The sequence below is a fragment of the Trifolium pratense genome, linkage group LG1, assembly GCF_020283565.1.
Source record: "Trifolium pratense cultivar HEN17-A07 linkage group LG1, ARS_RC_1.1, whole genome shotgun sequence".
In the NCBI taxonomy this organism is placed as follows: Eukaryota; Viridiplantae; Streptophyta; class Magnoliopsida; order Fabales; family Fabaceae; genus Trifolium; species Trifolium pratense.
In genome coordinates, this window is record NC_060059.1 from 42,067,390 (window position 1) to 42,094,210 (window position 26,821).

General features: G+C 31.1%; 5 protein-coding genes across 5 annotated transcripts; 3 read left to right on the forward strand and 2 right to left on the reverse strand.

Moving 5' to 3' along the window:
* Nucleotides 1-339: 339 nt before the first annotated feature.
* LOC123886685 (probable pectinesterase 55) lies at nt 340-6,129 on the reverse strand. The gene is made up of 5 exons (XM_045935982.1): nt 5,897-6,129; nt 5,345-5,504; nt 2,168-2,371; nt 1,654-1,880; nt 340-692 (listed from the first exon to the last, which is right to left on the reverse strand). Exons 1-5 carry the CDS (start codon nt 6,127-6,129, stop codon nt 530-532), a joined length of 987 nt encoding a protein of 328 aa, XP_045791938.1. The 3' UTR covers nt 340-529.
* A 2,772-nt stretch (nt 6,130-8,901) lies between these two features.
* On the reverse strand, nt 8,902-12,285 carry LOC123886677 (protein YeeZ). Its single transcript, XM_045935973.1, has 8 exons — nt 12,053-12,285; nt 11,869-11,961; nt 11,122-11,200; nt 10,931-11,009; nt 10,750-10,789; nt 10,519-10,653; nt 10,138-10,278; nt 8,902-9,329 (listed from the first exon to the last, which is right to left on the reverse strand). The coding sequence occupies exons 1-8, from the start codon at nt 12,244-12,246 to the stop codon at nt 9,029-9,031; spliced, it is 1,062 nt and encodes a 353-aa protein (XP_045791929.1). The 5' UTR covers nt 12,247-12,285; the 3' UTR covers nt 8,902-9,028.
* Nucleotides 12,286-14,223: 1,938 nt separating this feature from the next.
* On the forward strand, nt 14,224-16,758 carry LOC123886712 (TLC domain-containing protein 5-like). Its single transcript, XM_045936007.1, has 5 exons — nt 14,224-14,994; nt 15,104-15,247; nt 15,671-15,790; nt 16,160-16,255; nt 16,378-16,758. Exons 1-5 carry the CDS (start codon nt 14,776-14,778, stop codon nt 16,525-16,527), a joined length of 729 nt encoding a protein of 242 aa, XP_045791963.1. The 5' UTR covers nt 14,224-14,775; the 3' UTR covers nt 16,528-16,758.
* A 144-nt stretch (nt 16,759-16,902) lies between these two features.
* LOC123886722 (TLC domain-containing protein 5-like) lies at nt 16,903-21,015 on the forward strand. The gene is made up of 5 exons (XM_045936017.1): nt 16,903-18,530; nt 18,642-18,782; nt 19,276-19,395; nt 20,307-20,402; nt 20,493-21,015. The coding sequence occupies exons 1-5, from the start codon at nt 18,312-18,314 to the stop codon at nt 20,640-20,642; spliced, it is 726 nt and encodes a 241-aa protein (XP_045791973.1). The 5' UTR covers nt 16,903-18,311; the 3' UTR covers nt 20,643-21,015.
* A 3,717-nt stretch (nt 21,016-24,732) lies between these two features.
* LOC123886730 (TLC domain-containing protein 5-like) lies at nt 24,733-26,818 on the forward strand. The gene is made up of 5 exons (XM_045936025.1): nt 24,733-25,001; nt 25,082-25,222; nt 25,606-25,725; nt 26,059-26,154; nt 26,469-26,818. Exons 1-5 carry the CDS (start codon nt 24,783-24,785, stop codon nt 26,604-26,606), a joined length of 714 nt encoding a protein of 237 aa, XP_045791981.1. The 5' UTR covers nt 24,733-24,782; the 3' UTR covers nt 26,607-26,818.
* Nucleotides 26,819-26,821: the final 3 nt, after the last annotated feature.

Genomic DNA, 26,821 nt, shown 5'->3' on the forward strand with positions numbered 1-26,821 from the left:
GGAAACGCCAGAGCTGTGACCAAAATATGGATTGATAGCTACTTACATTAACAAGAATCAGAGTCTTGTGAGATATAATGACAAAATAAGGCTACAACAAAAATATATCGGTCGATTTCATGAATGAATTGATAGCTACTTACAATATAGCGAGTGAAGTCCTTACGCCCCTTTAGATAGAGATAGGGGCGCACTAGCGTTATAATTATAATAAAAAGGTTAAGGGGGCTGAGAAAAGCTTGCTGTCTACTTCTCTTAACTGCCCCGTTCTATAACTTCCCTTCTTTAGTTCGTCCACGAGGCTGTAAAAAGAGAGAGGGGCCGGCTATATAGCTGGTATCGGTTTGGAGCACCATTTCGGCATCCTAAATTTTTATTAATAAAACCCAGAAAAGTCTCGAATTTGCTAAAACACTTTACTAATATTTTTACAAAAGAATAATAAAAAGTTAGACAAAGGAATTCTAAAGATAGAAATTTTGTTGGGCAACAAATATTTTTACAGATTATATGCACTTCCAAATCAGATTTAGTATGGTTGATAACCAATCCATTGTTCTGGTTTGTTGACGAAGTTCATACTTGTCATTTGTTCAATTGTTGCTAAATCCAAACTCTTAGCCCAACTCACTCTCTGGGATGTATCAGCACCAGGTCCAAAATTACCATACTCTGCAAATGTTGTTAGTCCCCTGCAAAATTTCATTTCAAGAGATGAATTTCTAGCTGATAAACAAAAATAAATGTTCGCGGATGTCTAATATAAATCTGGTTGAAAGAAAGATTTTTTTATTTATAACAAAGTACTATTTCTATTTTGAATATAAGCAAAAAAACAATTTTCTAGATTCATTGAATAAAATATGTATCTGAACCATTTTATAATTCAAATACATGCTCTGTTTATAGTCCAAATATGTACTTGATTCAATGAATCTAATATATTTTTTTTTAATATTCAAAATCAGAGGAAAGTAGACCATACTATTTATATGAAGGTGAACCTTGTTGTTATGAAATTTAATCTTTTACTAACGATAGTAAATATCCACCTTTTAAACATTTGAAAATTCCATTTTGAATACACATACATCAATGTGAGAGCCGGTAAATATAGACTCGGTCTAAAATAGGATTAACTATTTAAATATAACGATGTGTCATATTTCCTCCGTCCTAAAATATAAGATTTTATTAACCATTACACGTATGCCAATACATAATTTTAATTACAAATATCTTTAATTATGTATTAGTAAAAATTTCATATTTTCAAAATATTCATCGAAACAAATCAATCAAGATTTTATATAATAATATTTACATTTATGTACTTTTAGAAAAATACGGTCAAAACAAACCATATAAATAATGCATTTAGTTAAAATGAGTCTTATAGAATGGAATGAATGAAGTACTATTTATCTAAAAGTGAACCTTTTTTTTATTCGAAAGTCCCATACTAAACACATCGTGTATAAATGTGAGAGTCATCTAATATGGACCTGATCGAATAATGGACCCTATTATTTTTAGTATTAAAATATGGAAAATGCTAAAAAATTATTTTTATTTTAGATTTTTTATTGTTATAAAATTAATTTATTTTAAAAAAAATGATAAAGATTCACTAAGGAATAAGGGGGAACTTACTCATTGCCTTCAGAATTCCATGTGTTCCAACCACTAGGTTCTACAATGTTGGTAAGATTGGAATTATAAAATAAGACTCTAGCATATTTTCTCCAAGGCCTTCCTAAATAAGTTGTTGCATTTCCAAACACAGCACAATCTTTGAAAACAAAACCTCCTGGATCATTTGCATCATCTCTACCTTGTGCTGTTATAAAACCACCACCAATAACAGATATGGCACACCTCTACAAAAAATTCAATAAGATAAGACATGATAGTAATTGCCTCATTGTTTAACATTCACATAGTTTTAACTTTTAAGCATTTTATATTTGTGTGATGATGGAATTAAGGTTGCAAGAGTCGAACACATAACCTGTCGCACCATAAATGCCTCACTATCCATCGGGTTATATGTTGAAATCTAACCATTGATTTGAAGTCTGAGGAGATCTCCTCAGACAAATTCAATGTGTTGAAAAATGTTGTCAGAGGAGAAATCATCGAAAAATAAAATAGAGAAATTATTTACCTCGAACAAAGATTGACCATCACCAAAGATAAAATCAATTGCACCTTGTATGGTACAAAGCTTGTAATAATGTCTTCCTCTATCGTCCCACAAAGTGTCTTGATAACCATAGAAACCAACTCTGTAAAAATAGCTCTGATCACCACTTATCATTGCAGCTACAGCAGCTACATGGACACCGTTACTATCTTCGTTGTATGTATTCTGCTCCAAATTACAAGTAAATTATTACTACATCCATCTTACAATATAAATTGATTTAATAAGTATTATACCAATTAGTTAAGAAATTAAATGATCAGATGAAAACAATTTTTTTGTTTTATTATTTTTTTTTGGCTTTCACGAACAATTTAATCTGGTTCGGAGGTCAGTTCTGACATCAAGTGATTCCAGTCCACTCTCGGTCGCGGTTGGAAAACGAAAAATTATTGTTAAAAAAAAAGGTGAAAAACGAAAATATTAACATTTATAATTATTTATTTTAATATAAAAATGATTTAACGGAGAAAATGAACTTTTGTTCTAATAAAATGGCTCAATCTTTTTTCTTTCACAAATCCTAGTTCAATTGGTAGAAATGTCGAAATTGCTAGTGTCGGACGTCAGGACTGGGGTTCGAACCCCGATTACTCCACTTTGCGTGTGTGTGAATTTTCAATGATTTGTCATTTCTTCTATAAAAAAAAGCTCAATTTTTTGGGTACAAAAATGACTCGTAATTCTCCTATATAGTTACAATTTTGTAAGAAAAAGAAAAGGAATATCTGTTACTGTGGATTTGTTACCTGTCTAAGGTATAATTTTTTTATTTTTTTGGTTAGTTTTTGAGAGAAGAAAATGAATAGGTTTATAAAAAAAATAATATTAATTAGGTTTATAAAATGAATAGGTTTATAAAATTATTAATTAGGTTTGATAAAAAAATAAATAAATATTAATTAGGTCATATCAAGAAATCTTATATCAAATAATTTTTATTTTTATTTTTTTATGTATATGTAGAAATCAAATATCACCGAAATGGTAGGGTTATCTCCAGTCACATTTTTCTCCGATTAAATCCACACCATTCATTTTATATTTTTGCATTTGTCTAATTATAACAAAAATTAATAAATGATACTGTCAAAAAAAAAAAATTAATAAATGATAGATCTTAAAACTGGACACCATTCCATGATATTTAGACGGGGAGATCACCATCCAACTGAAATACATACAACTGCATAGTCCGTGATTCAAAGTCAGATTAAAATGTTTAATATAATAATATCAATATATTGTCAGTTGAACTAAATCGTACGAATAATTAGTTGTGTTTTTTATTTGGTACAAAAATAATTTGTTCTTTATTTAGCTAAATAAATTATGCACATAGTTTTGGTTGAAATTAATCTTAAACAGGCAGGCACATTATTATATTGGGTTTCTAACGAACTTCACCCAAACATTCTAAGACCAAATGCAATAGCTTATAGCTTAGTCAATTTTCCTTCAAATAAGGGTTTGTTGGTTTGGGGGTTTTGGAGGGGAGGGGAGGTGAGGGGATATTTTAAATTAATTGTGTTTGGTTCAATTTTTAGGAGGAGAGGGGAGGTGAGAGGAGGTGAGCAAAATACCTCCAAATCCCAATTTTTGCTTCCCCTCAAATTGGGGGGATTTGGAGGGGAGGGGAGGGAAGGAGAAAGATATCATTACCATTTTAATTATTTTGACATAATTGTCCTCATAATTATTTTAAAATGCCAAAATTATCCATTTTTTAGTTCTAATTTTTTTTTTCAAACTTTTTTTTATTGTTACGCATGTCTTTTTATATTCATAAACTGTTGTGCTAATTTTTTTTGTATTACATTGTTATCTTGTAAAATTCATATAATTTTTTGAATCAACGTTGTTATTTTTTTTTTTTATAGAAAATCAACGTTGTTACTTACTTTTTACTTGCATCATATTAGTTAGTATTTATATGCACTATTATATTTTTTTAAATATCATTAAGTTTGTTACGTTATAACTTATAATATACAAGAGTTTTTTTTTTTTACATTAGTATTAGTACAAGATCTTTATACTTATAAATAAATATTACTTTTTTTGTACAATATTAGTACCAGTACAAGGTTTTTTTTTGTTAATAATTATCAAAAAATTCTTTTAAATATATTTATAGGTAATTTAAACTTATAAATATTATTTTTGGGTTATATCAATCATAAAAATGGAGAAAATATTGTGGATATATAGGTTAATTCGCACCAAGTAGCTATAAAATTGTCAGACTACATGAAAATTATAAGGATAAAAAAGTAAATTAGTTTTAAAATTTCTCCCCTCCCCCTCTTGAACCAAACATATATCTAATTAAAATCTCTCCCCTCACCTCGCCTTCCTTCTTTTGAACCAAACATATGTGTAAGTACAAATTTCACCTCCTCTCCCCTCACCTCCCACCCCCTTCATTAAAATATCTTCCCTCCCCTTCCCCTATGTTGAACCAAACAGACCCTAAAGAAACAATGCTAATTTAGTCCTAAAAAAAAACAATGCCAATTAGTCAATTAAACGCACCCTTCACGCAAAACATAAAAGGTTGAGATTTTATTCTTGGTGGGATATACCACGTATTAAAAATAGAATGATCATAATCCTAATTATTTTGATAAGATCATAATCCTAATTTGGAATATGATATTATATTTCTTTTTGTATATAAGCCATATTTGGAACATGATATTTAAAAGGAAAAAAGTTTGACATAATTTCTTTTTATAAATACCTTGAATTTTGTAACCAAAAAAAAATATACCTAGAATTTCTTTAAATTTCGTTAATAATGTCCAGCTACAATTCTCATATTAATTTTCTGTAACTCTTTTAATACATAGAATTTCTTTAATACAGACAGATCATTTGCTAGCTTTTTTTTTTACGCAATCATTTGTTAGCTACATTTTTTTTAACAAAGTTACATTAAAATTAATGCAAAGACCTAGAAAAATAAAACTAATGCAATGTCTAAGGCTAATAGGAAAAATATAATTCTCAAAAAAAGGAAAATGATAATTATAAAAAAAAAAACTATGGAAATTTTTTTTGAATGTAATATAGAATAAGAAAAAAGTTTTAAAAGAGGCAATGAAAAACATGAGTAATTAATGGATTATTTCTTACCCTGAAACTTATGGTTCTGACAACAGTATTATTTGCCAATGATGTGAAGGTAGGACTTTGATCAGTTGAACTATGGTCATTCCACTCAACAAAAGTTTTTCTCTTTCCTGCTCCTTTCAATATAATGAAAGGTTTCTCCCTTGGAATACCTATTTTTTCTCTGAAAAATAACAATTTTATGGGTAAAAAAAAAACTAAACTTAATTTTTTGACAAAAAAAATTAAAGTGTGAAGCACTAATTTGGGCTGCTTGATCCTTAATCTGATCGGACAGAGATTGTAGGCAGTACTAATTTCACGTAGTAGACAATCTCAGCGAACGATATTTAACTACTTTTTCACAGTTTTAATCACTTTTGATCGGACGAGTGTAAGTAGTTACTCGGTTAAAGCAGTAACAACGTTAATCCTGTCTCTTGGGTGGTGTTATTAGAAGGTGTTATTAGAAATAACAAAGACATATACAATTGAATTTTTTGGTCCATTTTAGTGCATATAATTTGTACCTAGTTATTGAAGATTTTAAGATGAAAAATGAAGATTAAATTTTACCTATAAATACCGGCCTTCACTCTAATTGCAATCCAGCGATCATTATGAGAAGGTATCGAATCGATGGCAGATTGAATAGTTAAGAAACTCCCGTCTTGGCCAGATGGATCGACATATATTGTCGAATAAGGTAAGATTTGTCTTCCAAATGTTTTGTAAAGTTGAGCATTAGCTTCATCAACTCTCAACACCACAAAGGGAATGATAAAAGCAAATAAGAACAAACGAAACATAATGATGATGAATATTAGAATTTGGACAATTGTTGAGAATTCTTTTACTGAAAGATGTGTGTGTATTTATAGTCAAATTTTTCCAAGTGATTTAGAGAGAAGGTTGAAAAAAGGAAATGTTTTTAATAGTGAAATTAAGAGGGTATGCAATAATAAATTTCATCAATTACGACCTTATAATTTTTTTTGATAAGATCAATTAGGGCATTACAGAATATTTGATTATCAAAACTCAAAAAGAATTACGGAACAGAGTAATAATATACAATTTATTTCTATCCATATTTAGATCGTGAAATATGTAAATATTTATGGTTATCACAAAGAAAACAGCCAAAAATAAATAAAAAATCAAGGAGAAATAATTAGCTCGGTAAAACATCCATAATGAAGCTTTATATATTTTGGATCAAGATTCTCTGCAGTTGGAAATCACAAAGTTACACACTGTTTTAGATCTCATCCGTCCATTTCAGATCGGTCGGTTCATATTGAATCTATACAAAATCAGTCCAAATCAATCTGAACCATTCAGATTAGATCGGATGGTCCTTGTTTAAAACAGCGTGAAACAGCGTGAAACATTTACTGCAGGAAATCCTATTCCATATATTTTGTGCTAGATGTCAACTTACATTCCCATTTCCCAATGACATCACTGTCAAAACACCAGAAAAAAATTTGGCCATCAATTTCTCCATGCTAAATTAAGAATGGAAGTAATTCTAAATAATAACACCAAAAAAAATGCATCCAAAATAAATTAGGGTATAAGAATATTATGTGCATTAATTATTCATATGATACAAATATAATCTCTCAACTTACTCAAAGACAAACCCAAGTGAGACTTGTGCTAGAAATTTGATTATGGCAACCCAGTTGAAGGTCTCTCAAAAAAACCATCCGATAGAAAAGGGTATAAACCACAATAGCCACCCTCGACAAGAATAAAGATTAAGCTTTCTAGAAGACAAAATAAAATACATTACATGCAGAAGAAAAAGTGAAGATTAAAGTTCCTTAAGTTGAAATAGTATCTAAAAGTGTGAGTTCCATCCCACAGACGGCGCCACTTTTTTATTTTATTTTTTTTAAAAAAAAATAGTATCTAAAAGCCCAGTCCGTCCATATTATCCAAAGCTGTATAATGAAAAACTTTGTTTTTTTTTTATTGGACACGCGTACCGACACACATAAGCCAAACACGGACATCCCTAGCCAAACACGGACATCCCTCGGATTAGCGTGTCTTGACACCGACACGACACCGACTAAGACCAAAGAAAATAACTGCATCTGATGGATTGGAATTTTTTGAACAAGTCTGATGGATTGGAATTATTCTCTGAAGCAGAAACAGAAGCAGAAAGGGAAATTGAAAACGAAAGTGGTGGTTGTTCCTCCGTGTTTCTGGTAGTAAGTAGTGATAGTGATTCTTGTTCTGTCAACACAGCCATAGAAAGTAGCAAAGTAAGAATAAATATGTGTTAACGGGTGAAGCCACTATGTTTGCTCTAGTGGTGAGGGGTTTGGTAGTACGTTATAGGTCTGGGTTCGATCCCCAGCTCATTGTAAACAAAAATAAATAAAAATGTATTAACATGTTAGGATTACTAAATTACCCTTTTGAGTATTTTATTATTATTATTATTATTATTATTATTATTATTATTATTATTATTATTATTATTATTATTATCATTATAAATTCACACCCACTTATTTATTCGGCTTAGCTCAGTTGATACAGTGACATCGCACTATATGTTCGCAGGAGTCCGGGTTCGAACTTAGGACACTCCACTTATTCATCTTTAAGATAGATTTTCTAGTCACTAGACTACTTAACCAAAAAAAAATCACCCACACAAGTGAGGGAATCGGAGTTCGACTTAACAATTTCGACAATTATTTATTAGTTGAGTCCGGAATTGTGGATTGATTTTTCATATCTCCAGAAAAATTGATAATATTGATTAGGGATATGTTTATAAAAAGAGTAATAAATGCATCTAAAAATCTGTAGAGAATTTATATTTTTTATTTCATAAAAATTATCTTTTCTGCACTGATTTTTGATAGTTTTATATGATTACTATTACTATGTAGAATAGATTTTCAAGATTGTAGATATGTTAACTGCTTAGTGGAAAAGTTGTAGATTGAATTACTTGACCATCTTGTTTGCTATGGTTTGACCACTACCAGAAATTTGCTATTTTCCTGCGGAAAATAATCCACATGTATTCCCAAGGATTTTTCTGCAGATTTTTGCACTCAGGCCATTTTTCTGCGGATTTTGATATTTCAAGAAAATCTGCAGGCATTCCCAAGAATTTTCCTGCGGATTTTTGCATCCAAACCACTTTCCTGCGGAGTTTGATATCTAAGAAAAATCCGCAGGTATTCCCAAGGATTTTCCTGTGGATTTTGACACCTCAGTTTCCTGCGGATTTTACTACTTCAGAAAACTCCGTAGGTAATGTTTAATTTATTTTTTTAATTTAAAAATCTTACTTTCAGATTCAATTCAAAATTAAATAAGTTTTTATTCTTATTTTTATATTGAATAAGTTAAAATTATAGTATAGTACTGTATATAATAAAGTTTGCAAGACTCTCTAACGGATGTTGGTCATGCTAAATTTATGCTGGCCTAAAGTTTCAATTAATAAGAGAGTATGTGTTCAAAATAATATGTTGGATAATGTGTTTAATAGTACTCATCTTTAATTGAATGGTTTTTCTACTTTAACATGGGAGTTTATCTTTTGGTTAACAAAAGTGTGGCTCATGTTTATTGCATGAAAACATGTTTGTGATGAGTCAATGAACTATTATAGTGTCCTATTACATCTTTAAGATTGAAGTTCATATTCAACATTTCATATTATTATTACAATGGCATTTGACCAATATGATATGAATCAAAAGGGCTCTCAATCTGTTGATCAATTATACTCTGCAAGCCAGATCTGTAATCAGGATAAAGTAGTTCCACCCCAAGTTCATTCTTTATCCGAGCATTCGACACTCGCTTTTCGCCCCTTCCATTCCTTGTTTTTACAAGTAACCACTCTTTCTGTTCCAAAGGTTGTAAGTTGAAGTCTGGCCACTTTTTCTCCACCAACTTTCTTGCATATTCAAATACTTCTTCCCTTGGAGCTGGATCATCATCAACAATATTATAAACTACCCTGAAAATGACATATCCAAGATATGGTAAACTCATGTAGTAAACAATTGTAATAATATAGGAAAAAATGAAAAACAAGCTAGAAAGAATGCATTTTTAGGAACAATGATGATTTAGCATGACCCTATAAGTTTTACCCTTTCCAATACACATTCTGAAAGCATTGAAAAAAAAAATTGAAACTAAAGATTGAGTTTCTATCAGCCATGAAGACAGTTCATGCAACAGTCATAAACCTTCCAACTACTTCAGACTAAACCTACTTTTTTGCTTTAATGTTGGAAACTTTATCCTAGCTTGTTAAGAAATATTTCACAACCAAGTGACATATAATATGACTTATGACCAACCCCAAATAAATCCAAAAAACGAAGATTTACGACATCAAAAGGCAGGGTAGACCCAAGGGTAAGTGGGCCAACACAATTAGTTAGGCATTGTTAGTTCTTGGTTGAGAGCAGGTCATGTGATAAGATGTTTATAGTTAGTTGGTTTGTTATAAATAGAAAGAAAAAGAAGGTTGAGAAGGAGGCAGTTGGTTGGTTATTAATTGTGCGACGAGCACATACATGATATATCAGTACAACTATACAAGTACTAGTATACAACTTTTCTTGTTTCTATAATTGCCAATTTCTGAATTAGGAATCGCGGCGGTGGTGAATTTGATGAATTTACGGTGGCACCGTGATTTTGTTAAAACTCCAAAGTGTAACTTTTGTTAAAATCACGATGACTCACTACAATTCTGTCAAACTCACTGTCGATTCAAACATGCACTATGTCGGTTAATTATGATGGAAACTCACCTGGAGGAAGAAGTTGCGTAAATAGTAGCCATAAGTGCCTGACAGATATCCTCAACATGAACTCTGGACGTATATTTTTGGTGTTTTCTCCTCTTTTGACCTTCTGACAATGGCTTCTGCTTGATTATTGTATCGACGGCACTAAAACAAAAACAAAAAAACTGTTTATGCCAAATCAATATAAAATACTGTACGTAATTCAATAGAAAACTGTACGTAATTCAAATTTTATAATTTATATTCCTGATAAGAGCCGGTGTTTCAGATTATATGCTATTTAACTATTACAATGATATGTTTCATATCCTTGGAATGGCAAGCTTGAATTGATATTAGAGAAATCTTACTTGGAAGATAAGTTAAAACAAAAAAGGTGAGTACCTTCTACCAGGGCCATAGATGCCTCCCAGACGAAATATTAGTGGCGAGAACCTGAGATGGTGAGCCAAACTTGACCAGCCTTGTTCAGAAGTTAACCTTAATTTAGCCAACTCATTTTCTGGAATTGTAGGATAACTGTCACATTACGACATACACAATAAGAGCCAACTAACAGAGAAGTTTCAGTAACTTTGGAAGATAAAATTGTTCTATTTCGTTACACTATCTTACTCCTCATCTACCAATTCACCATCACAATCTCCATAGACACCTGCAAACAAGACAGAAAGTGTCTTTGTTTATTTCAGAGCATTTTTTCATGTCTAAATCGAATCCTATCTTAGTATCTTTATACATATGAAGAATCGTGCTAGCTTTTTTATCTTTACAATATAGTTCATTGAAGACTTACTAGTTGAAGACAAGTAACAAAGCCACCGAAGATCCCCATTGACTAAATAGCTTCTTATAAGTTCTTCATGCTGAAGCATCTACAAATCATTAAAATATGCATAAAAAGGCGAAGCTGAAAGAGATTATCCCAAAAATACAATTTATTCAGCATGGTAGTAACACATAAGAATTGTTATAATAAGATCATACCGGGTCACCAATGCCCACAACAGGAGGGACGGAAACAAGAAAGTGAGTATAATTTCTCAGTAGTTGTAGGATACTCAGACTGCAAAATAAGTTTTATGGCTAATCAAGAAAAAAGAAAAAAGAAAGACAATGGAAAAATGAAAATTAGAGTGATGTTTACCAAAATTACAACTTATTATGGGTAATTATGGGTAAATTTGCCGGCATTTCTTTGAATATCATAAAGTTAAGAAACCTTGTACAATAACATAACATATCACTGGCATTTCAGATTGAAGCAGTGTTGTCAACTGCAGATTGTGGAAAATAGCGGTTTGTTCAAATTATGCTACACAACAATGCAATAACGCCACTATTTGACAACATTTTATACTAAATTTAGTATTGCAAAACAATAACAAATGCAGAGACTAATCCCTAGAGTCTTGTGCGACCCAATGGGCGGAAAAACTCTCCCTAAGAGATTTATCGCTGCTACATGCGCAAGCCAAGGATCGAACTCAGGACCTTAGTTAAGCTAGAAGAGAACTGTGTCATCTCATCTAAGCGCTCTTAGTGTTAGATTGAAGGTATAGATGGTGTCTGACATGTGTCAGAGTATGACACCGACACCGATACATGTTGTTACATTCAATCATTCCATTTTCTCAAATTATTGTTGGTGTTAGTTTATGTGCATAACATTAATACTACTCAACAACATTTATGAATGGGAAAAAAATGTCCATTATCAATAGACTCACTCACTCAGGGTAGTTTGCATCAAAAAGGTGAACATGAAACCCCATATCCTCAAGCTTCTTCTTCTTTACATGTGTTGTGCAAGTCCCAGATACAACCCTACAAAAAATCATCAACCCAATAAGAAAAATATGAACTTTAAAGAATCATAAAACAGAGAAAGACAATTAACAGAATCTTCTTATCTAACCATCCTTGGTTTTGGAGCTTGCGTGCAAGGGTTTGACCCACGAATCCCATTCCTAAAATAAACATTCGGTTTTCAGATTTTGTTGACAACGTTGGCGTTGTTGACATTGAAATACCAAAACTTCTCCGAAGATTTCCATGTCCATGGCGATGGCGGAGACAAATTTCTGAACCTCGTATTTGACCGATTTCCATGCCTTACACTGTAACAAAGGGAAAAACATGTTTTTACTAGAAACATAAAACATGTCATAATTGGAGTTTTTTATTTATTTTTTTTTATAAAAACTTATTTTAATTAATCACAATTCATTATACATTTTTTAAATAAAAAGGATTTTTTTTTAAAAAAAATAATACACACATTTAGTGTAAAAAATTATTAATTATGGATATTGTTAAAAATATGAGAAAAATGTATATGCAAACTAATTTTACACTGTCAATCAATATCAATCGTGTATTCCGTCAAATCATCTCACTATAATTGTATGATATGGTGAAATGTTCGATTCCTATTGGATGTTAGTGTAAAATTAATTTACACTGACATAGCGTATCCATTGAACTATAAAAAGATTTAACTTTAATCACAACTACTTTCAAAATCTACAAATAATTTTATTAAAAAATAAATAAAATGAAATATATTAACAAAAAGTATTCTCGGCATAAGGTGTGCCAAAATAGATTACCAGAGTTTACAAATAATCACAGAGATAAATACAAACATTCATACAAGGTCCAAACATAATAAGAACTAGACCACCAACTATGGTAGTTTGAGACTAAAGTAACATTTGTCGTCTTCAACCACCATTAGGAAAAAAGTTTGATCTTGTCCAACAACTGCTGAATAGTACCAATGGAGCCTCTGAACAACCTGTGATTTCTTTCTGTCCACACAACCCTTACGCTAGCAAGTCAAATTATGAGCTGCAAAAAAGACCGACGTGCTCTAGATCCACCAGCTGAGAAAGTAAACTGAATAAAATGATCCCGGATAGAAGCAGAAAACTGCCGAAGAAATGTCAATCCAAGAACGAACTAGATCCCAAAGAGAACCACAAATAGTACTATTTAGGCACACAACTATTATTAATCAATCTTTGTATATTTAGCTTTTTTAAAAATATGTATGTGTGCCTAAGGATATTTAGTTTATGCTTGTGCCTATGTAAGTGTTGCTCCTAAAAGATATATGTTCTGGACTGAGCCTTGAGCCCAATGGCAGAAAATTCCTTGGATCGTCGAGCAAAGACCCAATTGAGGAACAACCCACGAAGATATCTACGTGTCAACGGTCTCAATGTTCGACGCATTGTAACGGCCGACCATCGAAATGATGAGCATTAACTACTCATCATGACTTTCCAGCCGTTTTTCGGTAGCCACTTGATGGTCATTAATGTCATCAAGGGCTTTGACCCAGCGTTGAGGACTATATATACAACCTTCCCATGCATTCACAAGGTAGGTATTCATTTTCTCAGAGAAAACTTATACTCTACATCAAACCTGACTTGAGCGTCGGAGTGTCTGCAAGTACACAACCTCCTTCGCTTCACCAAGGGTCTCAACGGAACAATGTCAGACGCAGTCACATTTTTGATCAGGGATCAATATCTTTGAACAATATAATTTTCGGTGTTAGTGTTGCGAAAGAGATGAACAATCACCTTCAAACTTTTGATGCAAATTATTGACCAAGTTGTGAATGAATAATGGAAAGTTAAGGGCGTTAATTAAATATGCATAGTGTGAAGTCCACATAATATTTAAAACTTGTAGAACCACTCATGTTAGTTTGACTTCATTCAAGTATCCAATGCCCTTCCCATTGGCTCTCCTCCCTTATATGATGTTATATTATAGCACTTTTTTTTTATTTTTTATGGTGAACTCATGCACTTGGTATATATAACAGCATATTCCTCCCATCCTAAAATTAGCATAAAAAAATTATTGGATTCTAAAACGAATTTGTTCATGAGAATCCAAATTTAATTTTTTTATATATATGAGACGGAAATAAGTAATTTTTTAATTATTATTTTTTCTTATAGCATAGTACTGAGTGCTTAATTATTTTAAAAAGTTGTCGTATTCATTTTTTAATTTATGGACACCACACCTATATGTATAATAAACATGGTAGTTGCATAATAATTTGATGACAGGTACAATTCTCTGCCCTTGTCCTCATTTCATTATTAGCACCTTTTTCTGGTGTCTGTTGTTCCATGTAATACAGGTTATAATTTTCCTTTTCTCTATATATATCCCCTTTGTCATAATAACACTATATTTCATATTTTGTTACAAAACTTTTTCAATGTCAGTACATAGTTATTGCTTCTCTATTAGAATTTAGAATTATGTTACCATAAACTTAGAAAAATTGAGAAAATCTTCCTTCTTAATTGCAACCACCATAGCATATATGAGATAAGGATTAAACGCAATCATAGCAGGACGCTGTAATTGTTCTCAACCGTCCTTCTTCAAAAAAAAAATTGTTCTCAACCGTCCGATCAAAGACCAACGGCCGAGATCGTTTCAGATAAAAAGACACAATTTCTAATCTAGGTCGTCTGATCTTTGATTGACGGTTTAGATTAAAAATAGTGCGCAATAATTACTGCAGCCAACCTTGATCCAGCATATATCTCTCTATTTATTGCATTGAAAAGCATATTTTTCAGTTGAGAGCATCATAGGGAAATGGAAGATTACATTAAAAAGACAATTGTGGTTGGAGTTTTATCATGGACAACAACTTTTGTAGTAGTAAGGAAAACATTTCCAAAACGTTCATTTGATTTTTGCAATAGGATTGTTTCTACAATTCATGCAATTTTAGCTGTAACATTAGCTACTCTATCTGTTCAAGATTGGAAATGTCCAATTTGTCCTGTGGCCGCAAAATCTTCACATCAACAGGTACTAAATAATCACTATACATGCAATTTTTATTATAGTTATGAATTTTGTTTATATTTTGGATTAAAAATGGAATAATATATGTGTGTTTGAACTTTTTTTTGTTCAGATGCAAGCTCTAGCAGTGAGCCTTTCATATCTAATATATGATCTAGTATGTTGTTTATTAATGGAAGAAAAAGTAAGTTGGGATAACACTATTCATCATTTGGTAAGCATTGTTGGAGTCATAGCTGGTCTCTCCTATCAAAAGGTAAATTAATCGCTCAAATAATTCAATTATTCTCCTGTATAAGTTATCTAAAATACCAAAATAATTTTTTGTCTACCAAATTTGTTCAATACTCTAAACTTTGTCTTATACTATTTTATCTGGTTCCTACTTATATTTTACAAATCAAGGGGACCCTTAAATATTTGGTCATTATGTTACTAAAAATTTGGAGATAACATAAGTTTGTACGTAACATTTATTTTGCAAGGGAGTACATACATTAAATTATTTGTTCATCATCAAGTAAAGTCTGGCAGTAAAATTTTGGACTATCTCTCTTTCTCAATTTTTGAATCTTGACAATTTGCATTTTTTTTTATTAAAACTTTTGTGTTAATATTAATTGGGATTATTTGATGACAAGTTTGTAACATTTTATTTACTATATATGTGACTGAACAGTGTGGATCAGAAATGATGGGAGCAGCATGGGTAACTGAGATGTCAAGTCCATTTTTACATTTGAGGGAAATTCTAAAGGAGCTTGGTTATAGGGACACTCCCCTTAATTTGGCTGCTGATGTAAGTAACATTTGAGGCCACTAACTTTTTTTAATACTAAAATCAATCTTCTTAAACACTACATTGATAGATCGAGATACAATATTACCATGAATGATATGATCTAGGAAGCACCAACACTCCTCAGATTAGGCGTGTCCGTGTCGAACACGTATCGGTGTTCCTGTCCGCCACCGACACTGACACTTATGATTACACTAAATTATATTATTTTTTCAAATTTTTATCGGTGTCGACGTGTTAGTGTCCGTGTCGTGTCCGGTGTCCATGTATGTGTCCGTGCTTCATAGGATATGATTAAAATGAATTTTAATATTTTGATTGATAAGTTTTGACTAGAATTTAAAACAATTTGATTGAATGGTGCAGATTCTATTTGCTTCAATATTTACATTTGCTAGGATGATGATTGGACCATGTATCACATACGTAACATTAACTTCAAATAATCCATTTCTCATAAAGGTATTTTAATTTGTTTCTCTTTATTTTTGGTTTTCATAGGAACATTTTTGTAAAATATATATACTCTAATTCCTTGGTTTTGTGAATCACAATATTTGTCCAATTTCTTCCAATGTTTACAGGCTATGGGATTGAGTTTGCAGTTGGTATGTGCATTCTGGTTCTTCAAAATTGTGAGAATGATGAAATACAAATTAACCAAGAAGAAATCACCAACATCCAAAAATGGCATCAAACACACCAACAACATCATGAAAAAGATAGCTAACTAGCTCACAATTTCAACATAGCTGGAAATCAATCAGGGGCAAACACAATCGTAAAAGAAAATTATTTAGACACACATTCAATGAAAGAAAATTAAAACAAAATACAATCTAGTCACATAATTTAATATTATTTAGTGATTTTTCCTTTTAAATTTTTTATTTTATGTGTGTCCATATGATTTTAATTTGGAGTTGTGTTCAAGTAAGTATTTATCATCAATGAGTGTTTAAGAATTTAACATTCTTTTAAGAGAGATCATATTTTGATATAAATTTTTTGGCATATTATAGCTATTATTTAAAAGTTTAATTTGGTTCGAGGGTCAGTTCTGGCATCAAATGATTTCAGCCCTTGAGATCAACGGTTTTTTTTTTTTAATATTTTTACCAACAATTTAATCTGGTTCGAGGGTCAGTTCTAGCATTATTGGAATTGTAAAGGATTCAATACAAGGAGTTTTCTTTGACTGAATGATAAAATGCTTCATACTTTACATTTTAATTTTTAGGCTCTTTATATAGAGCTGTATATCTATTTGTCTAGCTGGCAGTGCCACATCACCTAGCTGTAACCGATTGTCTAACAAACTTAAGTCATGTCAGCAAAGACTACAATTAACCTTCTAACTAATATTTCCTAATTACATTGAGCTATTCTATTATACTCTAATAGGTATCAAATGGTTTCATCCCGGGATCGAACTGCGGTTCTCCCTACCAAATTCAGTGTCAATCACCATTGAACCAACTAATTATTTGTTAAAAAGATTCACGGATTGTTAAACATCATAAAACAATAAAGTCAAATGCATCACGGACTAAAATTGAAGGCTATAAAGTTAATGCCGTTAAATATGCTGTAGGATAGGATACCCCCCACCCCAACACACCACCCCCTTTTGGTGGTAGGTTTAAATTAATGGTAATGTGATAGGTTTAAATTAGATTTCAGTAAAGGGAAAGTATATAGTTATTTCATTTTGCTAAACCATGCCTACTAACTCATATAACTTTGACTTTAATTCAAGTATGAAATGCCCTTCCCATTGAATATTGATGTTAGTAATTTTTCTTTTTATGATGAACAGATGATCTTAGCACTTAGCATATTAAGTAATACATTACATAGTACATTATTTATCTCTTAAAAAAAATTAATTATCTCCGGTCTCAAAATAAGCAACAAAAGAGAAATATATTTAATGGTCTAAAATACAAACAATAGTATTAACTACTTCTACCTTAATAAAATTTAGCCGTTCAAATAAAAAAAAAAACTACTTCTAAGTTCTACCTTATCTGATCGATGATATTATTTTTTATTACCTTCAATTAATTTAAATTTTATTTTTATTGTAGTAATTTATTGCAGGAAGTTGGTCTTATTAATTTTTCCTATTTATGGTCACCTATATATAATGTGTGGTAGTTGCATATCATAATTTGTTGACAAGTACATTACAGTTCCCTTGCACCACACTCAATTATTATTTTCACGATCCGGATCGCCTGCAATAAAAGAATCATGTTGTTTCACACTATAATGAATCGTAGCCATTAATATTAGATTGATCGGTTCATATTATATCTACATAAAATCTGTAGAAAACAATTTGAGCCATTGATTCGAAATCAGACGGCTATAATGTATAGTAGCACGCAGTACCTGCGTGTAATTCTGTTCCTTATTTTAAAGACGAAAATCATACTTTGTTCTTATACTGAAAACTTAACTGCATATTTTCAGTTGAGGAGAGAAATTTGTTAAAGAAAAAGCATATAGAGAAATGGAAGAGTACATTAAAAAGACAATTTTTGTTGGAGTTTTTTCATGGACAATAACTTTTTTTCTATTGAGGAAAATCTTTCCAAAACGTTCATTTGATTTTTGCAATAGGATTGTTTCTACAATTCATGCAATTTTAGCTGTAACATTGGCTACTCTATCTGTTCAAGATTGGAAATGTCCAATATGTCCTGTGGCCTCAAAATCTTCCAACCGACAGGTACTAAATAATTAACTTCATGCAAATTTCTTTGTATTTTTTGTATTATGATCTTTATTTAATTGGTGTTAATTAATTTTGTTTATATATGTTTGAGCTTTTTTTGTTCAGATGGAAGTTCTAGCAGTGAGCCTTTCATATCTAATATATGATATGGTGTGTTGTTTATTTGATGAAAGAATCAATTGGGATAACACTATCCATCATTTGGTAAGCATTGTTGGTCTCATGGCAACTCTCTCCTATCAAAAGGTAATTAATCACTTAAATAATTTAATTATTTCTCATTCTGATTAATAATTTGATTATTCGGATTATTAGATAGTGATAGAATGACCTTTTTTCGAGCTTACTAAATCTATAATTGTTTGACCTGTTAGTCAAAATATATAATTGCATCATTGTATAATTGTTGACAATCTATTTCCACTTAGAATAATTTGGACTTTTCCCAAAGTTTGAGAAAAGTTAGTTGGAATTAGTTGCAAGTTAGTTAAGATTGGTTAGTTTTGTTAGAATAAAATATTTCTATGTTTTTTATACAGATAAAATATTGTGTCATGAATTTTACTAGTAAAACTTTGGATTATCTCTTTCTCAGAGTTTCAAAGCTTCCAATTTGCATTTTTTTTTTAATAAATATAACTCTGATTAGAACTATTTACTCTAATTTTTTGTGTTAATTAATGGAATGTCAAAATAAGTTTGTAAATGTTTTTTTTGCCATATATATGCTACTGTGCAGAGTGGCTCAGAGCTAGTGGGGGCATTATGGGTATCAGAAATGTCAAGCCCATTTTTGCATTTGAGGGAGATTCTAAAGGAGCTTGGTTACAAGGACACTCCCCTTAATTTGTCTGCGGATGTGAGTATATCACTAGTAGAGCTGGGTATACGGATCAAGGTCCGCGGGTTGACCCGTTTAACTCGCAGCCCGCACGGATTTAAGATCAATTTTTTTTGCCCGTTTATATTTTTGTTCGTGTGGGTTGGACCGTTAAAACCGCGGGTTATGCGGGTTACATCCGCGGGATCGCACGTTGACCCGCGACCCGTCTTATTATATATATATATATATAATTATAAATTTTATCACTTGTCCATGTTCAAATCCAAAAAAACTTAGTCTAAAAACCCTAATTATAAAAAAAAACAACAACACCAAAACACACTCATATTTGTTTTTTTAACTTTATTTTTTTTATTTGTTACTTACAATTTATATGTTGTAACATAAAATTATTAACAATATAGTTTTTTTTTAAAACTTTTATTCTATCAATATTTTAGTTTATTTTTTTGAAAAAATTGATTTTATTTTTTATTTTTTTGTAATAGTATGCAGGTTAACCGTTTAACCCATGGGCTTACGCGAACCCGAATTCGGGTCTACATATCATAACTCGTTTACATTTGCTGACGGGCTTGTTCGCTTCGTTTAACATGCGGGCTTATGCGGGGCAGGTTAAACGGGGCGGGCCAACCCGCACACTCACCTCTAATCACTAGGACTACTTTCACAAAATATAAACAAAAATTCACTCAATAATTATGTATTTAGTCTATAATATAGTGTTAATAAGTAGTAGTGTGAAGGATTGAAAATATAATTGCCGAATGTTAAAATATCGTTTGTTTCATGATAGGAGCACTAAAAAATCGTTGGTATAATTGGTGAATAACTCGAACCAATTAACTTCTATATTTATTTGCTGGTTATATTTGTGAGAATTAGAAAATTATATATAAGCTAACATCTGAGTTTGTATGGTGCAGATTTTATTTGCTTCAATATTTACATTTGCTAGGATGATGATTGGACCATATATCACATACGTAACAGTAACTTCCAATAATCCAATTCTCATAAAGGTATAACCATTTTTTGTTACCCTTTATTATACATGTAATCTTAGTTGGTTTCCTGAATTATATTTTCTCCAATTCCTTGCACTGTTACAGACTATGGCATTGGGTTTGCTGCTAGTAAGTGCATTTTGGTTCTTCAAAATAGTAAGAATGATGAAATTCAAATTAACAAAGAAGAAGTCATCAACATCCAAGAATGGCATCAAGCACACCAACAACATCAAGAGAAAGACAGCTAACTAGCTCACAATTTCAACATAGCTAGCTAGTGATCAATCATTATTTAAGAATTTAACTTTTTTTTTAAGAGAAATGATATTTTAATATTCATTTTTATGTGTATTTTTAAAAACATAATATTGTTTATTAGGAAGACAAGACACAATTTCACTACATGATTAGCGAATGAATGTTGGGCCACCTCGAATGGCATGAACCACATGCGAGGAGATCTGCACATACGGTTTTTAGGGCGATCTGGTCGAAAGACCGGTCGGCCCCCACCCGACTAGAGGGACGGAGAATTGCACTACTTTAAAGTTGTTATTACTAATTTATCCATCATATATTTTCTATATTACCATACGACCCTTGTGTGGTAGGGTTTCTACTTTCGCCAAATTTAATTTTGTTGATTGATTCTTGTACTAGGCAACAATGCTCTTTTTAAAATGCATGTTAGAAGATAAAAAGTAAGAAAGAAAAATAAAGATAAACATCTATCGTGTCACATGCGGTGTATTTATTTATTTTTTTTTTTATTAATCATCTAATTTTCAGGGAAAAGAGGCTCGGTAATTCAGAGTTCGAACGCGAGGTAAATAAAGTCTGGTAAAAAATTATTTTCACCACAAATGGAATTCAGATTCTCCCAAACGATTTGCGGTGTATGTATTTCATATAGTTTTTTTTTTTTTTTTTTGTGAACTAAGAGCATAATGACGTCAAAGGATCTATAAGGAATTCCAACTAAGTTGGCACCCCTCGTAGACCCTCATCTTGCATCAAGTGCTCATAATAGTATATATATATATAGAAAAAGGAAAAAAAGAGTACAAGTTAGGGGGGGCAAGACCAAACCTAACTAAAACAAACAAAACAACAAAGCAAAAGCAAGAGAAAAATGAAAAGGAAAAAAAAAACCTAAGAAATTCTTAAGCGAGTATAACCAATCGATCCACAATGAAGTCATCATAAGCAAAGTGAGGCAAATATGACCACCATTGAAAGTCAACAATGGAGAAGCCGTGACTAGCCAACTTATCCGCACACGACTTTCTTCTCGAAAAGTCATCACAAGAAGCCCGAGGAGGGGTCGGCGCCCGCTTTTTTCATATAGCTCAATATTGTTATATATTTTTTTATAAGATAAACATATATTCCATCAATCTTTCTCCATCGCTCTCTCTCTCCACCTCCATCACTATCTCTATCGCTCTCTCCATCCCTCATTTTTAAAGAATCCAAACAAATTCCAAGTATAAACTCAAGAAAGCACCAAAATTTCTTGCATTGGGATACATAACTGAACTAAGAAGTAAAACATCAGAAAACTAGCTTCTTTTTTTTGAAACAATCAGAAAAACTAGCTATTGATTTTCACCAATGCTGCATACTTTACATCTATTTAATTTGCCTAGTAAATCAGTATAGAATCACAACAACAACAACAACAAAAAATCACTACCAAAAAAAAAAATCAGTATAAAAACTCTCACCACTTCATAAATATATGGCTTAAATGCACTTTTGGTCCCTTATTTTCAAAAAAATGAAATTTTGATCCCCTATATATATATTGCATTTTCCAGGTAATGACTTTGTTGTAACACGATCCTAAGGCATTGTGAGTTTTTCTTCTCTTCCCCTTTCTTTTCCTAGAATCAGCAATAATACGCCAATAACTTTAAATTTTAATTTTTAGTAATCATTTTATTCACATGGAACTAGTTCTTATGATGGACAATTTAAAAAACATAATTAGTTTTTTATTATTTCTTTGAAAGAACTAAGGGCCCGTTTGGTGCGCAGGATAGCATAGTGACAGGATAGGATATAAAACAGGATAAGGATAGGATAAAATAACAGCAGGATAACAGTTATACTCAGTTATCATATCCTATGTTTGGTGCACACAGGATAACAAACATGATAACTATTATATTTTGTTTTTAATACATACTTGCTCATAATAATATGATAAGATATATAACATATTTAATTGACAAAATTACTCTTGTAAAACAATTGTTATTTTTTTTAAAATTATTTTGTAATACTTTGAATTTTATAAATAAAAAATATAAATAAGTAATCAAATAACTTTATATAATTTAAAATAAAAATCATGAGAAAATAATCAAGTTTAATGTTTAATATGAATCATGATCAAATAAATAACTCAATAATATTTACATGTTAGATAAGCCAAATAAATATATGATATATCTCATACGTAAATAATAAAACTATTATTGCAAAAGAATTATATTTAATTTTTTATAAAATTTAAATTAATATCCCTATTTGTCAATTTTTTAATAATCATTTTACTTTAAAATATTGTAATTTTAGTAAAATTTTGATTTTTTAGAATATATAAATTACAAAATTACCCCTGTGAGAAAATCACATATATATTTAAAAATTAATTATTTAATTATTTATATTTTATTAATTTTATTTTATGTATTTTAAATATATTTTATAAAATAAATCAGTAATTTTTTTTCTTCTTATCCTATCCTGCTGGTAACCCAGCTCAAATTCAGGAAAAGAATTATAACTAGAGAGACAGGATAGGATAAGCTTCAGGATTAACTTATCATATCCTGCTGTATCACCAAACACTGGATTGCGGCAGGATATGATACAGTTATCCTATCTTGTCTCTTATCCTGTGCACCAAACGGGCCCTAATGAGATTAACCATTTTTCTTAAATAGTCTTAAATTAATTTTTTTTTCCTTATATATATGAGAGGGAAAGAAGTATTTATTTATTTTTTCTTCTTATAGCCTAAGAAATTACTTAAATTGCTAGAACTGAATGCGGAAAGTATGAAAAAACATCTCTTAATGTATTTAACCAAAAAAATTATAGTCTCTTAACCATGTGGTTAGAGGTTCGATTGTTGGTTCATGCATATCGAAAAAAATTCGGTTGAAAAGAGAACTCACAATGTGTGCCTCAAAAGTTTTCCAACGAAAATTAATCATCATTTAACGACGGTAAAAATTTCATATCAATATCGAGGTATATTCATTTTTCAATTTATGACACTCAATTTATGACACCATAAATCATATTGAACGTGTGGTAGTTGCGTCATAATTCGATGCATGAGAGGTACAATACAACTGGTGTCTATCCACACTCCATTACTTGCAACCTATTTCTGGTGTCTGTTGTCCCATGCAATACAACTTACTAGTTACTAGTTAGGTATTATTTCCTTTTACACTTTCCTTTGTCATAATAACATATAGTACTCCTTGTCCCTTGGTCAAATACCCCAACAAAATTACTTTCAAAATATTATATTTTACTTTGACCAAATAATTGATAAGGTTAGTTTAATAAAATTGTATATCTTTTTACAATATCATTGTATTTTTTTAATATATCTATATGCAAAAAATTAAACGACACTTATTTTGGAATGGATAGAGTATTTATTACTACTAAAATTGAGAAAATGGTCACTCATGTATACTTATCATAAACTTAGGAAAAATGAGAAATCTTCCGACGTAAATCAGGTATCTTTGCGTGCAGCTGCACAGAGACTAATTCTCAGAGCCGACCAAAGGATAAGGCAACCCAAAAAAGGGTTTTAGGCCCCCGAAAAAGAAAAAAAATTATTAAGGAAAAAAGACCCCTTTTAAGTCATAAGTTCATTAGTTTATAGTAGGAAAAAACCTCGGAGAAAAACATGAAGGCTTCTGAGAAAATCTGATAATAAAAATGAGACAACAACTTTGCAACTCTTCAAAAATTCAAGCAACCCTGCCAACTCTTCACTTTGGAATTCGCTTTAGGCCTCATTAAGTGTTGGGCCAACCCTGCCAATTCCCCGAGCCTTGTAGGACGCAAATGAGTGATAAACTCTCCCTATGAGTTTGAATGTTGCAACATGCCCAAGTCAGAGATCAAATTCAAGACCTTCATTAAGTTATAAGAGACTTGCGTCATCTCATCCAAAAGCTTTTGTGTGAAAATCTTCCCTCTTACGTATGCAACCATAGCATAGATCAAATTCAGTCATAATTGTATAAGTACTCTCTCTCTCTGAAATTTCTACTATTTAAACAACTTTCAGACACATAATTTTTTCCGTTGAAAACTTAATAACATATTTTTCAGTTGAGAGCATATAGAGAAATGGAAGAGTACATTCAAAAGACAATTGTTGTAGGAGTGTTTTCATGGACAACAACTTTTCTTGTATTAAGGAATATCTTTCCAAAACGTTCATTTGATTTTTGCAACAGAATTGTTTCTATAATCCATGCAACCTTAGCAGTAACATTGGCTACATTATCTATTCAAGATTGGAAATGTCCAATTTGTCCTGTTGCCTCCAAATCTTCCAACCAACAGGTACTTAATAATTACTTCATGCAAATTTCTTTATACTTTTTTGTCTTAATTACTTAATAATTGGTGTTAATTTTGTTCAGATGGAAGTTATAGCAGTGAGTGTTTCATATCTAATATATGATATGGTGTGTTGTTTATTTGATGAAAGAATCAATTGGGATAACACTATCCATCATTTGGTAAGCATTGTTGGTCTCATGGCAGGTCTCTCCTATCAAAAGGTAAATTAAGAACTCAAATTAAATAATTTAATTATTTCTCATTCTCATATATTTGAATTATTAGATATTAATTGAATGAGTCGTTTTTCATCGATACAAAACATGTCTAAAATATTAATTCCGAATGTGAACTGTTTGACCTGACCGTCAAAATTTGTAACTACGTCAATATACGATAGTTGACGGTTCATTTCCTCTTAGAATAATTTGGACTTTTTCAAAGGTAGTTGAAAGTTGGTTGGAATTTGTTGGAAGTTAGTTAAGATCGGTTAGTTTAGTTAGAGTAAAATATTTCTATTTCTAATTTTTTGTGTTACCTAATGAGGATTTGGTGATAACATAATAAGTTTGTAATTTTTTCTTTGCCATACATGATTGAACAGTGTGGCTCAGAGATGGTGGGGGCAGTATGGATAACAGAAATGTCAAGCCCATTTTTGCATTTGAGGGAGCTTCTAAAGGAACTTGGTTACAAGGACACTCCCCTAAATTTGTCTGCTGATGTAAGTAAACCACTAGGACATTGTCTATTGATGTAGGGGACGACATTTTTTTCTCAAAATTTTACATTTTATAACATTCGTTATTTAATGTAAAGTTAATTCTGAATGTGAACCGTTTGATTAGACTATCAAAATCTGTAACTGCGTTAATGTAAGTTATTAGTTAGTTAAATTATTAATTAATAACTCAAATGTTGTTAGTATAGTTAGGCGCGCGAGAAACTCATAGTGCTCCAAAGAAAACTCATAAGGCGCGAATATTTTTATTTCTTTAGACTTGTAAGAATTATCATATTGTCGTAATAAGCTAACAACTGACATTTTATGGTGCAGATTTTATTTGCTTCAATATTTACATTTGCTAGGATGATGATTGGACCATGTATCACATACCTAACATTAACTTCAAATAATCCATTTCTCATAAAGGTATAACAAATATTTTTGTTACCCTTTAATTTTTTGTTTTCGGAGGTAGCACTTTTATGAAATGTATATATAATCTTCGAATTTTTCTCTTACTCTTTCTCTTCCTCCCTCCCTCCCTCCTATCTTTCTCTTATCCCTCCGAAATTCCTTTTTTTTTTATTTTTTAATTTAGAACGTAGATTCCGAACTTTATTCTCAGAGGCAAAAACAAAATTTCGGAGCGATAAGAGAAAGATAGAGGGAGGAAGATAATAATCCATAATCTTCCATGGTTTTCTGAATCACTTTTTGTCCAAATTCTTACACTGTTACAGGCTATGGCATTGAGTTTGCAGCTAGTAAGTGCATTCTGGTTCTTCAAAATTGTAAGAATGATGAAATACAAATTAACCAAGAAATCGTCAACATCCAAAAATGCCATCAACCGCAACATCAAGAAGACAATCAGCTAGATAACAGTTTCAACATAGCTAGGGATCAATCACCGACATTCTTTTAAGAGAAATGATATTTTGACATCAAATTCCTTTGACGTCAAATACAATATCATTTAACTTTTATGTGTATCCTTAAAATGCATGTAACATGTAGAAGATGAAAAATCCGATAAATAAAGGTATCTGAATTTTGATGTTCAAATAACACAACTCTTCTTTCAATGAATCCA

Bases quoted from the DNA above. Each gene is read 5' to 3' on its own strand.
- LOC123886712 (XM_045936007.1), top strand. From the start codon at position 14,776: ATGGAAGATTACATTAAAAAGACAATTGTGGTTGGAGTTTTATCATGG. The intron at 14,995-15,103 runs GTACTAAATAAT...TTTTTTGTTCAG, and splicing joins CAAAATCTTCACATCAACAG to ATGCAAGCTCTAGCAGTGAG. The intron at 16,256-16,377 runs GTATTTTAATTT...CAATGTTTACAG, and splicing joins ATAATCCATTTCTCATAAAG to GCTATGGGATTGAGTTTGCA.
- LOC123886722 (XM_045936017.1), top strand. From the start codon at position 18,312: ATGGAAGAGTACATTAAAAAGACAATTTTTGTTGGAGTTTTTTCATGG. The intron at 19,396-20,306 runs GTGAGTATATCA...TGTATGGTGCAG, and splicing joins CCCTTAATTTGTCTGCGGAT to ATTTTATTTGCTTCAATATT. The intron at 20,403-20,492 runs GTATAACCATTT...GCACTGTTACAG, and splicing joins ATAATCCAATTCTCATAAAG to ACTATGGCATTGGGTTTGCT.
- LOC123886677 (XM_045935973.1), bottom strand. From the start codon at position 12,246: ATGGAAATCGGTCAAATACGAGGTTCAGAAATTTGTCTCCGCCATCGC. The intron at 11,962-12,052 runs GTTAGATAAGAA...GATTTTTTGTAG, and splicing joins AAGCTCCAAAACCAAGGATG to GGTTGTATCTGGGACTTGCA. The intron at 11,010-11,121 runs GTATGATCTTAT...AATGATTTGTAG, and splicing joins TTGTGGGCATTGGTGACCCG to ATGCTTCAGCATGAAGAACT.
- LOC123886730 (XM_045936025.1), top strand. From the start codon at position 24,783: ATGGAAGAGTACATTCAAAAGACAATTGTTGTAGGAGTGTTTTCATGG. The intron at 25,726-26,058 runs GTAAGTAAACCA...TTTATGGTGCAG, and splicing joins CCCTAAATTTGTCTGCTGAT to ATTTTATTTGCTTCAATATT. The intron at 26,155-26,468 runs GTATAACAAATA...ACACTGTTACAG, and splicing joins ATAATCCATTTCTCATAAAG to GCTATGGCATTGAGTTTGCA.
- LOC123886685 (XM_045935982.1), bottom strand. From the start codon at position 6,129: ATGTTTCGTTTGTTCTTATTTGCTTTTATCATTCCCTTTGTGGTGTTG. The intron at 5,505-5,896 runs GTAAAATTTAAT...GTTATTTTTCAG, and splicing joins GTGAAGGCCGGTATTTATAG to AGAAAAAATAGGTATTCCAA. The intron at 693-1,653 runs GTAAGTTCCCCC...GAAATTTTGCAG, and splicing joins TGGAATTCTGAAGGCAATGA to GGGACTAACAACATTTGCAG.